The sequence below is a fragment of the Cynara cardunculus genome (genome assembly GCF_001531365.2).
Source record: "Cynara cardunculus var. scolymus isolate 2C chromosome LG 17, CcrdV1, whole genome shotgun sequence".
In the NCBI taxonomy this organism is placed as follows: domain Eukaryota; kingdom Viridiplantae; phylum Streptophyta; class Magnoliopsida; order Asterales; family Asteraceae; genus Cynara; species Cynara cardunculus.
This window is the reverse complement of record NC_037544.1, coordinates 12,952,487-12,968,785: the sequence shown is the minus strand read 5'-3', so window position 1 is coordinate 12,968,785 and position 16,299 is coordinate 12,952,487. Positions and strand designations below refer to the sequence as shown.

Below are 16,299 nucleotides of genomic sequence, written 5' to 3'. Positions count from 1 at the left end.
AGCGTGGGAGGTTTTGATTGAGATCCAATACTCATGAACGAGGTATTAGCCAAGTTCGCCATTGAAATTAGAAGAAAAAAAGTAGGAACAAGATGAAACTGATTTAATAGAGTAAAACAAGGTAATCCGAAGAAGACTGGTGTTCTAGAAAATGCAGATTAATACCAAAAACAGAATTAATCGAATAAGAATTCAATTCCTGCTCTGATACCAATTGTTGGACCTGTAAATTCAGCTTTGATATTGATCTATTACTCTGAATGAACTCTAGGACGATTACAGTTCAGCGGAAACAATAATAAGACTCTTCTGAGTAATTAAATCAAGAACATACAGTTAATATGAGGAAGAAGATGAACACAGGAGAATAGCTTCAAAGGTTTTTCAATTCAATTGAAAATATTGACAATTACAACACAGGAAGCACACTGAATACAAAGGCCTTAGCTGCTATTTATACTAGTTCCTAACGACCTTACTGACAAGATCTAAATGCGTGAAATCATCTAAGCCGTCCAAATAAAGTCGATTAAGGTCCTAGTCACGTGAGAAGCACATACAGCTAACAACCTTTGAAAAACAGTTGGAAGAGGATCTTCACAGAAGACAAAACCGCAGACCCTCTGTTAGCCATCTCAGAGGCTCTGCTGTAATTGACTTGTATGATCTTATTGCCAGAGAACCATTTTCCAGAACCTCTGTGAGAGACATCAGAGGTTCTGTCACATTTTACTTGCACGATGAAACAGCTTCTGTTACTGGTTCTCTGTTGTCTTCTGTGGAAGATACCCTTCTGTCAACACTTGCATAATACTTTTTCATACTTTTACAAGAAGTGAATATTAGAGTTAACAAATATGGCTTTCAATATGAAAAAACTCCAATCCTCTGTGACTCCAAGAGTGCAATAGCCATCTCTGCAAATCCTATGCAGCATTCCAAGGCCAAACACATCGATGTAAGGTACCACTTTCTGAAAGACAATGTTGAAAAAGGTAATATAGTGATGTACTTTGTTCCCACTGAGATTCAACTTCTACGAAGAAGAAGAATCCTAGAACAAAATGAGAAGTAGCTAACCAACTTGCTGATATTTTCACAAAAGCTCTTGATGAGAAAAGATTTTTATTCCTAGTCAGCAAGATGGGTATGCAGAATCTCACCACTTAGAGGCAATCATTAGTTTGAAACCAGAGATCCTCAATATCTCACGGTTATGCCTATAAGTGATAAATATCATTATGGCCATAAACACCAAGTACTCTAAAGACCAGAGCCTCTGGCCATTTAGAAACACTTGCTTAAATTTTTGCTAAAAGTTTTTATCGCCTTTAGAACCAGAGCCACTCTGGTTCTAAAGCAAATACTTGTTATTTTCTCACCAAGTATTCCCTTCCTAACCAGAGCCTCTGGTTGTATTGACCAAAGCCTCTGATTCCAATTCTTTGAGACCAGAGCCTCTTTGGTCTCAAACTTGGACTTTCTCTTTCATTGATGCATGTAACCAAGTCATGTTCCATCGCCTTTGGAACTAGAGCCCTCTGGTCCAAAGCCAATACTTTGTGAACTTTTTCACTAAGTACACATTTCTTAACCAGAGCCTCTAGTTCAAAAGACCAGAGCCTCTGGATTCAAAGTCTTTGGAACCAGAGCCCTCTAGTCTTTAAGACCCATCCTTTTCACACACACTTACATGCACTTAACCAAAATTTCATATTAGTTTGCATCACCTTACAACCCAGAGCCTCTGGTTCTAAAGACCAGAGACTCTGGATTTGTTGTTTTTGGAACCAGAGCCCTCAGGTCTCAAAGACCCATTTTTTTCATATCCATTCACATACTTAACCACATTCCATATAAGTTTTCATAATCATTCACAACCAGAGCCTCTGGTCATCAAATTCAACCTCCATATTGGTTCTAGGGGGAGTTTTTAAGCTCAATTCACATCCCCATGCATCATTTGAGGGGGAGTTTTACATTCATCATGAAGAATTTTTATTGCACAAATATGCATTTTCCAACCCAAAGCCTCTGGTTCTACTATCTAGAGCCTCTAGACACCAAAAATGCTATATAAAAGGTGAATAAATCTTTTGCATTCAACCAGAGCTCCTCTGGTTCTATATAAAGGGTTGTCCATGCTTAACCAGAGCCTCTGGTTTGTCTATACAAGACTCATTATTCATACAACCCAACATTTCATCGTTGAACTTGTTCATCACTCTCAACCAGAGACCTCTGGTTCCCCATCCAAAGAGTCATGACCAACCAAAGCGCCTCTGGTTTCATGACAAAAATATTTTAATCCAAAAACCCATCTTTAATTGAAAACTTTATAAAGATTATACAAAATTGCAGCTTTTGTGACTAAAAACTATACAACATGGGTTTTTAGAAGACCAAAACTTCGTAATTAGTATTTATCTTACAATTAGATGGCATTTTAAATATTAAATTTTTCTTTCCATTGATATTTGAGAGATATTATTTGGGATAATTATTTAATTATCACAAATAATCCAAACGTCATCTTACACGCGCCTGCCATTTCAACAACCTGTTCCCTATAAACCCCTTCACATTACCCTTCCACCCTCCCCATAACGTCACATGTCCTCCAACATTAATGGCACAGTACAGTCAAAACGGCCCACGATCCCCCACCATATCACCTTTTTGCCAAACGTCTCCCATTATAATCATTACCTTTTTAAAATATCATTTCTTAAAAACCGCTTCCCCTTCTCCACCTATAAAAACCCTTCTTCTCCAACCATTTCTTCTTTACGCTTCCAAAACCTCCAAAGACTAAAGACAAACAAAACCTGCAACTCTCCTAGCAATGGCTTCCTCCGTCTCTCACGACTCGAACAACAACGACAGCCACAATCAACTGGTGCAGACAACCGTGCACTGGTCTTCCTATCAATCAAGCGAAACAACCACGCCATAGATCTGCGAACCAACATGTTTGGAGACAGGTTCGCCATAATGATTGAATTTTTTCCAAAACTGCATCGTCCAACCTGCCTTGACCTTGACCGACAATGGCGTAACTCTCAATTACGTTCAACAATACTGGAAGACGGGTGAATTCTTCCCCGAGAACCGTGGAATCATGGGGGACATTGATGGCCCAAATGACATGGTTTGCTCGGTCAAAATCTCCCGAGCAAAGGTCTCCAAAGTACTTTGCATTCCCACTCGCCAAGAACTTGGCATTGACCAATACACTGAGCCACCTACAAGTTCTGACATCCTCCGCTTCATCAAAATGCTAGGTTACAATTGTGACTTACGCAACGCCTCCGAATTCAAGAGGCAGTTCTTTCCCCCAATGTGGAATATGTACTTTTCCATATTGATCAGAGCTCTCACGTGCAAACTCGGGTCCATGGATCAGGGGAACATCAACATTATGACAATAATGTATGTTGATCCCAAATCTCTCAATAACACTAATAATTAACTTAAGAATTACCAAATTATAGTGTTTGAATGAATAAAATGATGAACACTCAAGAACAATGTATGAACATTCAAAGGATAAACTCGGGTGCCAAAGGTTTCACTTTATTCCAATAATTATGAAAAACGTAAAGCGTCAAAGATTACAATAGGCCTAACCACGTATTTATACTAGTAAGCTAATAAGAAGATAACTATCTAGTGAAACTATTTAGCTAATCTTCTACTATCAGATAAAGCTTATCAAAAACAAGGATAACTATTAAAACAAGATAAACTTTGTAGAATCTAGCTGTTGATTAGTCATCTCCAGCTGTCTTCCATAGGATATGAGTTCAACCTTATCTTCATATCTTCATAGTTTGCATATGGTTGAACTGGTGAAGGAAACTCCAAGTGTTAGTGACCAGAGGGGTTTTGAAGATGCACTTTCCATCGTATCTCTGGTCAGCTCATCGACCCTCTGGTTGTTCTTCAGACTTAGTCATTTTTCCTTGAAGTCTTCCATCAGCCTTCTGGTTCTTCATCACTTGTTTGTCTTCATTACTTCATGCATAATACTTATGGGGCCTAACAATCTCCCCCTATGTAATGAAAGAACAAACATTAACTATTCTAGGAACATTCAAAGTATAAATGAAGAACAAAGGCTATTCTAAAGAAAAGCATCTTTTGCCAAATTTTTCATTGRAACAAATGATGAATTCTTACATCGATGAAATGGAAATTACAAGACCAAAAAAAAAAACATAAGACTACATTCTGGGTCTTCCCTGTGATATATCCCAAAAGCGCATGAGTTGTCCTCTGTATTCGACGACTGTAGATATCTCATGTATCAGTCTCTGTCTATCATCTGTTGGCACATGAGTTCTGCCCAACCTTTCTCTGATGGCTTTCTGAAACCATTTAAGTGATTCATTTGAATACTTAAAGGCCTCAATCAATGTGAAAAATTTCTTCGTTCCAAACTCATTTTTATATACCAGACCCAGTTCTGGTTGAGTAAAGACAGAGGCAGACCTCTTCTCCTGCAGGCCAGAGAAGTCTTCATCAGGTGGTGTGCAGGATAGTCTGTCGATGCCAAGCCGAAGAGCAATCTCAAAGTCACTCTTGGCTTGATGTTTCACCAAGGTCTCCATTGTCTGCACAATTGCTTTGTTTGCCATCCCAAATCATATACCCTGATCCTGTCGCTGAGTCGTGCACGCGTAAAGCCTAATCAAGTCATAGGGATTGAGATTGATCAATTCATTGTCACTAAGACGCTGACCTGACCGTGGGCTCGCTCCACCGTGTACTCGATGTACTTGATGGCTCTGTTGGCGAAGGTCCTCATCTTGATGTCCAACCTTATTCTATCATTTGAAAAGAAAGCCCGTGGTGGTTGGGTAGTCTATCTAACAAACCTATAGTATAGGAGGTTCATGAATTCTGGTGAAAGAATGGTACAAATATTGATGGATGTTTTCCATCATGATTGGCTCCCTCGATGGCACCTCTGGATGTCTCCTGAGTGACTCCATGTTTGCTATGATTTCATCGACGACCCTTTAAGGAGGGTGCCTTGACGAAGAAGGAACATCCGCTTGCACCGGGGTTTGTTGGGCTGTAGGTTGTGTTTGGGCTAATGGTTAAGAGTGGGTTGGTGATGGAAAGATTTGGGTTGGCTCTGGTTCATTGGGCTCAGATGGGGTGATTTATGGTTCAAGAGGTTATGTTTGGGTGGTTTCTGGTTCATCGGGTTGAGTTTGGATTGGAGGTTGTTGTGGTGATAAAGGTTGGGTGATTGTGGGTTGAGGTTGTATGGGTAGAAAGGTGAAGGGTTTTGTGGTGTGTGGTGTTGGTGAGAGGGTTAATGGTAGATTGGGAGTTGGTGATGGGGTGAAGGGTAGGTTGGTTGTTGGTGGTGTGGATGGCTATTCATCGGTCGATGAGCTAAACTCGATGGGTTCTTGGGGAGTGGCAAGGGGAACATGCACATTATGTACATCTTCAGAGGGCTGAGCCTCTGGTTCCCTCGCTTGGGTTCTGGGAGATGGTTGGTTTTGAGTTTGAGGTGAGGGTGATGGTGCAGCGGGTTCCACATCTTGAGCAGTCGCGGCGTGGTTCTCCCCCTCATGAGGTCCAAGACCTTGATCATCGGGGTCTGGGTCCTTATGGCGTGGCCTCTTGTGCAGGCGGCTGCTGGAGCATGATGTTTTGCTCCTCTTGTTTGTTTTTTCCTTGTTAAAGGACGCAAGATACGCCTTCAGGACCTGTTGTCTTCTGTTCTCCTCCATCGTGTGCAGGAGAGAGTTGGTGCAGGCCTGTTGATCGGCAAGGCTTTAGGAGAGAGCCTTGGTTGGTTGTGCAGCACGATGAATGAATTTTGCACTTATCTCATTGAAGGATGAGACAAGTGCCTTTGACAGGGCCCTTAGATCGGCCCTGGTTGCGTATTCCATGGTGGAGGTGGAGGTGGAGGCAGGTGGGGTCATAAAGATGGAAGTGGATGTGGATGGTGGGATGGGGATGTTGGCAATGATATTCCTCACCTTTGCAATGAAGGAAGAAATGGCTTCATCGAAAGGGAGGCGAGGTTGGGCTATGTGGGCTAATATGGTAGCTGGGAGGGAAGTGAGGGTGTTTTAGATGGTGGTCAATTGATTGGAGAGGGAGGCGAGGGTTTCATCGATTGATGATGTTGGGGTAGGGTTGGTTGAGGGATGTAGGAGATTATGGTGGTTGGAAGGGTGTTGAGGGTTTGGAGGATGGTGTTTATGTGGGTGCAGATGGAGGCTAGGGTCTCATCGGTAGCAGTTGCCTGGGCCGTGAGAGTGGCGATGGAGTTCATTAAAAGTTGGTTTCTTTGGGTGGCGAAGACAGATGAGGTGTTATGGTGTTAGGTGACTGTTTGTTGCAACATTTAGAGACGTGTTGTGTTGTCTCGGGTTTGGGTTTTGAGGGTTGCAAAGGACTATCGAAGGGAGGTGAGATCAATGGATGGAGGGTTTTCGACAATCTCTTGTATGATGAGTTTTAGGTTTTTCAAGGACCGCTGGATCGAGTCTACAAAGGCTTGGAACTCAGCCTTTGTGACCAGATCAGCCACATTGGTAACCCCTGCAGCAACGGATGCTGCAGGTTGAGCCATCAGCTCCAGAGTCCCCCTCATTGCCTTGTGAAAATATAGGCCTTGAAGGACTTCCATCATGTCCTTGATAGCCCTCTAGTAACGAGCTATCTCGTGATGTTGCAACAACTTCTTCTTCTTCCTCGGCTTCAGAGGCCGGGTTGTGAGACCCCTACAATGATCAATCTTCAAGTAATAATCCATGGCAGATTTGATGAACTTGTAAGAACACAATATGTGTGACAACTGTCAAATTTGAGCTTCCAGGTTAGCTCTTATTAAGTTTATATTAGTGTTATTAAAGATAATTTATATGATTAGGAGTTAGTTAGATTAGATTGGCCAAAAATTTTCTAGAGTTTTCGGTAGTTGCTTAGAAAGTCCGGTTCCGACCCATAACTATCTAAAACGTCCTATATAGTGCCAAATGCTCCAATTTATACCCAATTGATATAAAACACAAAAGTTTTAGTGTTTTAAATATAAAACTTTTTATTTAAATGGATTTAACCAACATGGGTTTTTAATTTGAAGAAAATTGTCAAAATTGAGAATAATGACATTTTAACAATTTTTGGGCTTAAAGTTTATAAAAAAAAATTATTATTATGGGGTTGGGCTCCCCATTGCCGGCGACCCCCTCCCCTTTCCCTCTTAAATCCACATATAAATACCATAATGTTTCCATTTACAATCTATTCTCACCTTTTCAAATTATGAAACTTCCTCTCCCTCTCTCTCCCTAAACTCAAGAGTCACTTTAGATCATCTTCATCATTCTTCATATTCAGCCAATATCTCCATATTTCTTCCATCAAAATAGCAAAGATTTTGAAGATATTGCATCCTTCTCATCATCAATCAAGGTAACAACCTCATCTCCACTTTTTCTTGCATTGTAAGTGCTGGCAGATTATATGCATGTGCATAAATCGTCCATTTCATGCAAATAATATGTTCAAATGTCATGAATCTTCTTCTAAAAGTTCATTTATTGAGTTGGGGTTGTAATCCAATTGGTCTCACTCAAAAACATTGAGTTTTGACTCCCCAAATACTCAAAACAAGATGCATGTACATCTGAGCGTTTTTCAGTAGGTAAACCCTACTTTAAACAACCATAACTCTCTAAATAATCATCCAAATTCATTGATTTTTCTTCTAGAAGTTAATTTAATGAGTTACCTTTCAAATTCCATCGATTTCATTAACAAATATGGTGATTTGAGGTTTTAACTACTCAAAACAAAATGAGTATGCAATCTATCCGAAACTGCCAGATTTGTATATGCATGTTCTAATGACCATATCTCTTTCAAAACTCAATGAAAAAGGATGATTCTTCCTTTGAGAGTTAACTTTATGAGTTATCTTCACATGAAAATATGGAGTTTAGACCTCCAAACACCTAAAACACTTTAGGTGTGCGAACTATGAAACCATCAGTAGGTAACTCCTACTTTGTGTGTTAATATATCTTTTATTACTTGCTCTTCGTATATGATTCATCTTCTGAAATATTCTTTTATGAGTTAGGGTTCATATGAACCCAGTTTCACTCAAAAATATGAAGTTTTGAGGCATTAACTAATTTATTAAAGTTAAGTGTTCAATCTGTCAACTAATGACAGATGAGTGCATGTAAGTTTATGGTGCCATATCTTCCTCTTAACTCATCCAAAATGAGTAATTCTTATCTTAAACGTTTCGTTTAGGTTTTGACTTTATAATCCAACTTGAATTTCTGCAAAACACTTAGTAGAACTCTTCAAATGAGTATTTTACTAACATAGTGTAATCTGTCATACCAATTGTGACATGAACTTTGGTCACAATGACCATAAATCAGTTCTATATCCCATATAAAAATATAGGAAACTATGTCATTTTAGAAGTCTCTATAAATTGATCATTTTTAGTACTATTAGTTTCTGTCCAAAAGTGAAATTCTGGAATTTATTTGATTTTATAAATTTTGATCATTTATTGGATTATAACATTACTTCCGGTATAAATTACTATTTTAACGAGCATATGTGCATTATGTATATTTGGACTATAGATAATCAAGTTGGACATATGTAGACAATTATGGACTTAGGACTTATTAATTCTCATAAGTAGTTTTAAACCCATAAGTGACGGTTTTGGATATTCCTCTTTGATAGGGGAACGATAAGCCTACGTGTGGGGACCAGATCGTGTTTTTATTAGCGGAGCTTTGCAAAAGAGTGAGTATTCACAGCCCCTCTTTCAAAGTATTTATTACGTTTTGGGATGAAAAGCATGATTGAATGTGTTATATGAGCTATTTTCATTATCAATATGAAAATTTGTTAATTTGATGTTCTGGGCACTAAGGCATGTACACTAATAGTCATATTCAGTAAAATGTAACATAAAAGTTTGTACACTACTATCAACTCAAGTCAGGAGCCGAGGCTATTTGTGGATAGCGCTATTTGGACGGACAATCTCACCTAAAAACCGATAAGTAGGGGTGTGGATAGCAATCCCACCTAGAAACTACAGGTAAGGGTGCACTATACTTAACAAAAATAAAGGTTCTACATATGTGGGGTTTTAGTCCCACCGCTAAGGTAGAATTAAAAACAGTTTTATAGGGTCGAAAGGTTTAGTGGTGGCTCTTTATATACTTAAAATGAGAGTACAAATTGCCTTGAACAATCCAAGATTTTTTTTCAAAGTAAATCAAGTGCCATTAAAAATTTAATTTGCTCATATTTGCTTATGTAAAAAGGAGGTTTATGATATTGAAAACCTGTGAACTCACCAGCTCTTTGTAGTTGACCTTGTTTTATTATGCTTTTCAGGGGTAAGAAACGTTAACTGATATCGTTTATGTTCGGGGCGCAACGACATCAACCATTTTTTTTTATTTGAAATCTTTTTGTTGAAAACTTTGCTTACACCATGTTGTTAAAACTTTGAACTTGTATGATGTAATTTCAGACTTTATATTTTATGTATTTGAATGGACAATTGGTGTTGTTTTCGCCTTATCGCTGTGAAATCTTGTACTATCACTCCTCGTGTTTCCGCTTTAGTGGGGTGTGACAGACTTGGTATCAGAGCCATATGTTATAGAGAACACCGGTTTTCTATTTAAACCAAATACTATAACCAAATGATTTAAATATATATATATATATATATATATATATTTCCTAAACTAATTTAGCTTACTACTGGTATAATTGGACTAAGTGTCGACTTAGCATATTATAATTAGGCAAAGCCTGATCACCTATGACTAATTTAATATGTTTAAGGAGGGACAAGGAACAATTATATTGAAAGTCGGCTAAAATAAAAATTTCTTGCCCAAAGGAAAAGCATAATTGTGAGTTGCATGAGTATTTTTATTTTATGAATTATTATTTACTTAAGTACAGTTAGTACTTAAATTTATTACTGTCGCAGTTTAAAAATGTCTCACTCATCCTCACTCCCTGAGCACTCCCCTGATGAATCCGGTTACTTTACCAACCTCCCTAGGAGAAACCAACCTATCTGTGAGGAGAGTGACCCATCCGAGGAAAGTGACGCAGCCACCCGAGAGACTTCTGTTGAATCATCCGTACCTACGCCACCTCCGATCGATGTGGATGCTCCGTTGCGAGGACCTAGGATCATGAGAACCGCTCGTAAGCGTGTTCTCCCTCCTTGGAGGGTGATTATCGTAGTTCCCTCCGAGCCTCTGAGCGAGCCAGCCGGATCACAGTCCCGATCACGGAGCATGACCCCTCCTCTCCCAGCAATTGGAATTCCTGTGCCACAGCCTCAGGGCATGACTGCAACAAAGAACTTTTGGGTCTCAGGCTTGAGCAGTCAGTTACAGTCCCACCATCATACACTTGATCACGTCCAGTAGTCCTTAGACGACATTTTTACAGTCTTGCTCGCACAGGATAATCTTACTGTGGGGATTATGGATGTCGTTTTCGAGACTAGGAGGGCGAATCGAAGATTGTACGTGTACTTGTTTTGGGCGGTAGGAGCTCTAGTGATGATGATAGGGATATTGATTAGGGTGTTAATGCATTAGGGAACTCTCGTTATTTTGAAACTTTTGGGTCGATAATACCTTCTTTTGGGGCTTGTAGCCTATATATTTAAGTTTAAACAATTTAATGTCTTTTGGGTTATATTTTAAAAACTTATGTTTGGTTTGCTTCGGCTATTTATGAAATTTATGCATGTTGTTTTGGAGTATATGTTTTCATGAATAATGTTGTATGTTATAGGATACGTATGATTTAGTAAGTAGATTTATTATGGCCATAGTAACATAAGTTGCCCAAAACCCAATTTAAAAATGTGTTTTAGAACAATGCCTCCGAGAAGGGATGATTCCGAAGTTGCACGACTTGTATCCGAGCAACTCATGGCTGCACTTCCAAACATTGTTAGCCAAGTGGCAGCTGGCCTAAATAATAATCAAAACAACAATCAAGGATCGGGAAATAGAGAATGTACGTACATATCCTTTAGGAGTTGTAATCCGAAGGAATTTCACGGTACTGAGGGAGCCGTGGGATTAATGACTTGGTTAGAGAGCATGGAGTCTGTGCTCCATATTAGCGAATGTGTCGAAGGGAAGAAAGTAGAGTTTGTTGCATGTCTATTACATGGACGAGCATTAACTTGGTGGAATACCCAAGTACAAACTCGGGGCCGAGAAGCCGCCAACGGTCTTACGTGGGAAGATTTTAAGAGGATGATGAAAGAAGAATATTGTCCAAGAAGCGAGATCCAGAAACTGGAAGCAGAATTATGGAATCATGAAATGAGAGGAAATGATATAGACTCTTATACTGCACGTTTTCATGAGTTGGCAAAAATGGTACCGCATCTAGTGACGCATGAAGAGAATCGAGTTGATAGATATATTTGTGGATTATCTCCGGTGATACATGGGAATGTTATAGCGGCAAACCCAAAAACCCTACAAGAGGCAGTAAGTTCGGCAACCAAACTCACCAACAATGCTACTCGTTCGGGAATGTTTGTAAAAGATAAGACTTAAGGGAAGAGAAAGATGGAGGAACCTACACGAAGGCAGTCTGGGGGAAGAATGGGAAAGGCTCTGAAAATATCAGGAAACTACGGGATTCAGACTCAATCAGCAGAGAAGGAGAAAAGAACTTATCAAAGGTGTGAGAAGTGCAATAAACAGCATGCCGGAYRATGTATTATCTGTCAAAAATGCAACAAAGGAGGTCACTGTGCCAAAGATTGCAGAAGCACAGGAAGGCGAGCATGTTTAGAGTGTGGAAGCCTAGATCACTTTCGGAATGCATGTCTACGATGGAACTAGAGACCGAACACTAACCAAGCATGACTAACCAATCAAGGGAATCAAGGAGGTCCGACAAGAGGCCGAGTGTTTGAGATTGGGGATGAGGAAGCAAGGCAGAGTCCAGATGTAGTTACAGGTACGTTTCTCTTAAATAATCATTACGTATCTATACGATTTGATTTTGGAGCGGATAGGAGTTTTGTGTCATTGGATTTTAGACCAAAAATAAATCTAAGATCTCAAAAGTTGAAAGAAGTATACATCATTGAATATGCCAACGGTCAAGAGTGTAAGGCCAAAGACGTAATAATGGATTGCACTTTAAACTTGACTAGTAGGGATTTTCGTATATATTTAATCCCGAATCAACTAGGAAGTTTTGACATAATTGTGGACATGGATTGGTTATCCAAGAACCAAGCTGAAATTAGTTGTTTCGAGAAGATCGTTCAAATTCCGTTACCCGAAGGGGGAATACTCGAAGTACACGGAGAGAAACCCAGAAGGGGTATTAAAATAGTGACATTTTTAAAGATGCGAAAGTATTTGAGAAAAGACTGCATTGCCTTTCTAGCTCACGTTATGAAAATTTGTTAATTTGATGTTGTGGGCACTAAGGCATGTACAATAATAGTTATATTGAGTAAAATGTAACATAAAAGTTTGTACACTACTATTAACTCAAGTGAGGAGYCGAGGGTATTTGTGGATAGCACTATTTGGACGGACAATCCCACCTAAAAACCGATAAGTAGAGGTGTGGATAGCAATCCCACCTAGAAACTACAGGTAAGGGTGCCTTATACTTAAAAAAATGAAGGTTCTACATATGTGGGGTTTTAGTCCCACCGCTAAGGTAGAATTAAAAACAGTTTTATGGGGTCGAAAGATTTAGTGGTGGCTCTTTATATACTTAAAATTAGAGTACAAATTGCCTTAAACAATCCAAGATTTTCTTTCAAAGTAAATCAAGTGCCAATAAAAATTTAATTTGCTCATATTCGCTTATGCAAAAAGGAGGTTTATGATATTGAAAACCTGTGAACTCACCAGCTCCTTGTAGTTGACCTTGTTTTATTATGCTTTTCAGGGGTAAGAAAGGTTAACTAATATCGTTTATGTTCGGGGCGCAACGACATCAACCATTTTTTTTTTTTTGAAATCTTTTTGTTGAAAACTTTGCTTACACCATGTTGTTAAAACTTTGAACTTGTATTATGTAATTTCGGACTTTATATGTTATGTATTTGAATGGACAATTGGTGTTGTTTTCGCCTTATCGCTATGAAATCTTGTACTATCACTCCTCGTGTTTACGCTTTAGCGGGGTGTGACAATATGAAAGAGATGAGATAAAAAGTCAACAATCAATACTTGGTCAAACCCTCTATTACGTTTATCAGATTTACAATAAATTCTCTCCTCTAAAGATTACAAAGACAAATACCCTATTTATAGGGTCAAACTACTAAACAAGGTCAAAGTCAAACTCCTATAAGAAAAGTCAAACACGATGACTTTTACAATTATAGACAATATTTAACTTTCAAGACGAATACAATTTAATACTGATTTTCAGTCGTAACATTCTCCCCCTTTGTATTCAGATTTGAAGAATTTCTACGCTTTGAGTCCTATTTGAACTTTGAAACTTTAAGCACATTATGACTTCTTAAAAAGAATTCTTCAACTTGAAATCTTCAGACAATTATCTGTTGAGAAAGATCTTCTAGCATTCTCCCCCTCGAATGTAGAATCGCGATGATCTTCTCTTTTGACAATGTAAAATAGTAATCATCTGAAACAATGTACAAGATGTGATCTTCAAAGAATCTCCAGAAAACAAATCCCAAACTTTTTCTTTGGTAAACTTTTGAAACATTGATCTTCTCATTCAAAAACTCTCAGTCGTTGTAGCATCAGAATAATCTTTTAGAATCATCTCCAGTCGCACTTCTTTTGAATCTTTTGCCAAATTTGAACTTACTCCCCCTTGATCTTTACATCAGAATCTCTTTAAAATGTTCGGAAATGAATATTTCATTCATTATTACATACTCCCCCTTATGATGAAATGAGAATCATTCCATCATACACAAGAATGAATGAAATTTTCCACGTAAGTCGTCAATTCATGACAATGTAAGTAGATCTTTGCAAATCCACTTGTTTAATCTTTTCAGATTAAGGGAATGGGAAGGTAACATCCAATTTCAACAAATGAAATTGTTTTCAATCTTATAAAAAAAGATTGGCCTGTGAGTATAATAGATATACTTAGTACAACAGATGTACTGTATATATGAGACTTTTTTAGGCTCATCTCACTAGGTCTTCTATTTAATCATCGATAGCTTAAGAAAAGCATATCTATGAATGTTTTGGCAAAATAACGTATAAAATGCTAAATYTGTGTAGTGTAGAAAGATAAAGCAACGTATGCTTCTGTTTAGGCTCAAAAAGATAAATCGTGTGGACTACACAATTTTATCAGACTCAATATGTGATCAAAAAGACTTGAAAGAGGGACATATATCCTTCTAATTCAATATCAACTTTCTCCAAATGAGAAATTGATAGATGATGAGCTGCGTGCCCCAAGTGTTATTGAAACACTTATCTGTTAAGAGATAAATGAGTAGCTGGTGGGGTTGTGACAAGAATTGGCCTGGTCTTTGCCTTTTTCAATATTAGTGTCCAAAAAAAATAAGAACTAATAGATTATGTGGTATGCCCGGATTTTAGAAGTTTAGAACAAGATTCTCATTTTCTTTTAATCCTGACACAACTCTCATCAATTCTTTTAGCTCACAACAACTACCCCTCTCTTTTTTATTTTAGTCTCAGCACACAACCCCTTTTTTATTTAAGCTCACTCAGATATGGTTGTCCTCTTGGGTAGGTCTGTCAGTTTTGACATTCCATAGAGGTATTTCTGATAAGCACTCAGTCCCTTCTAAAATAGTATGCTCAGTTGATCACAATGGTTGATCAAAATATTATTTCTTTAAAACACATTGATCAGATAAATAATGGATCAAGAAATTTGGCTTTATCACAATTAACGAAAGAATGATGCGACAATGATACGATTATTCGATATGTGAGAGAAATGAATGAAGATCAGTAAAAACAAGTTTACAGATTCTGATTAAAAAATGAATGAATGTATATCAGTCAAAGAAAAAAAAAATATCAGAAAAACAATATTTGAATACAAACGAGTGTATTATCACCGAAAAAGATTTTCATATAAGAGACGTGATAATAACAGTTTGAAGAATAGCTGAAACAGGTATTGGAGTTATGTACGACGAGAAATCACACAAGTAAAATCTCAGGAAATACATGTTCAGAGAATGTACTCATTACAAAAAAAATCATTTTCCAAAAAAAAACATTTATTGAACTTTCTAGAGACTCCCCCTAGAAAGTAGATTATAGAAATGATTCAGTTAAGCTCAAATTTTTTTTTTTGAATAAATCATTTGAAGTACGGGTTCTAAACTGAGTGTTTAGAAACCACACTCGGTAAAGCACGGGTCCTGAACTGAAATGTTCAGAAGCCTTGTTTGGAATAAATTACAACCCCCCCTGCATTGGTGTATCACTAAAATGATATTCTGATCAGCACAAAATTGATACACCTGCAAAACCAGATTAAGTAGATTTTGGTACCCAAATGAATTTGGGTCCTATTATGTTAGTATCGGGTTGGGGTATGTTGTAACTTCCAAACCATTTATTTCTATATGATGTATTCTTTTTAGCACTTTGAACAGGATGATTATATACATATTATGATCCATGCCAGTTATTATAATCATACATGTTCTTACCTTTCCAATTGTTCTGATCTCTGTTGTCTGTACTCTATCTGTTGGATGTCTTCTTACTTCCAAAATCTGTTGATTTGCATGTGGAGCATATAATTCTTCTCTTGCTAAGATGAATCAAATTAGAGGTGGATCTCACAAAACAAGGAAGATTGTTAGTAACAACAGAGTTCTGAGATAAAACAGATTCAAACTTATTGACCCAAATGCTTTTAACCTTTGAAGAATAATTGGGTGATCCAATGACATACCCTTGATAATACTGATTAAAACGAGAATAATTCTTAGAAACAATAGATTTAGGACTACTTGAATAACTGTTCAAATTGAAACAGTCATAAAAGCTGGTTTGATAATGAGAAGGAGAACCAGTTGAGCTTTGAGCACATGAAAAGTCTTTAACTTTATGTAAAAGCTGGTCTCGTTCAATAGCAACTAAATCAAACTTCTCTTTAAGTTCAGTTCTCATTTTCTGTTCAGTTACAAGTTCTGTCTCTAGATCAGACAATCTCTTCGTAGTATCCAAAAACTTACTTTCTAATTCCTTCTTTGAC

General features: G+C 37.9%; 1 protein-coding gene across 1 annotated transcript; it reads left to right on the top strand.

The window, feature by feature from the left end:
* The first annotated feature begins 10,940 nt into the window (after positions 1–10,940).
* LOC112499861 lies at positions 10,941–11,636 on the top strand. Its single transcript, XM_025103134.1, has one exon. The coding sequence runs from the start codon at positions 10,941–10,943 to the stop codon at positions 11,634–11,636; it is 696 nt and encodes a 231-aa protein (XP_024958902.1).
* Positions 11,637–16,299: the final 4,663 nt, after the last annotated feature.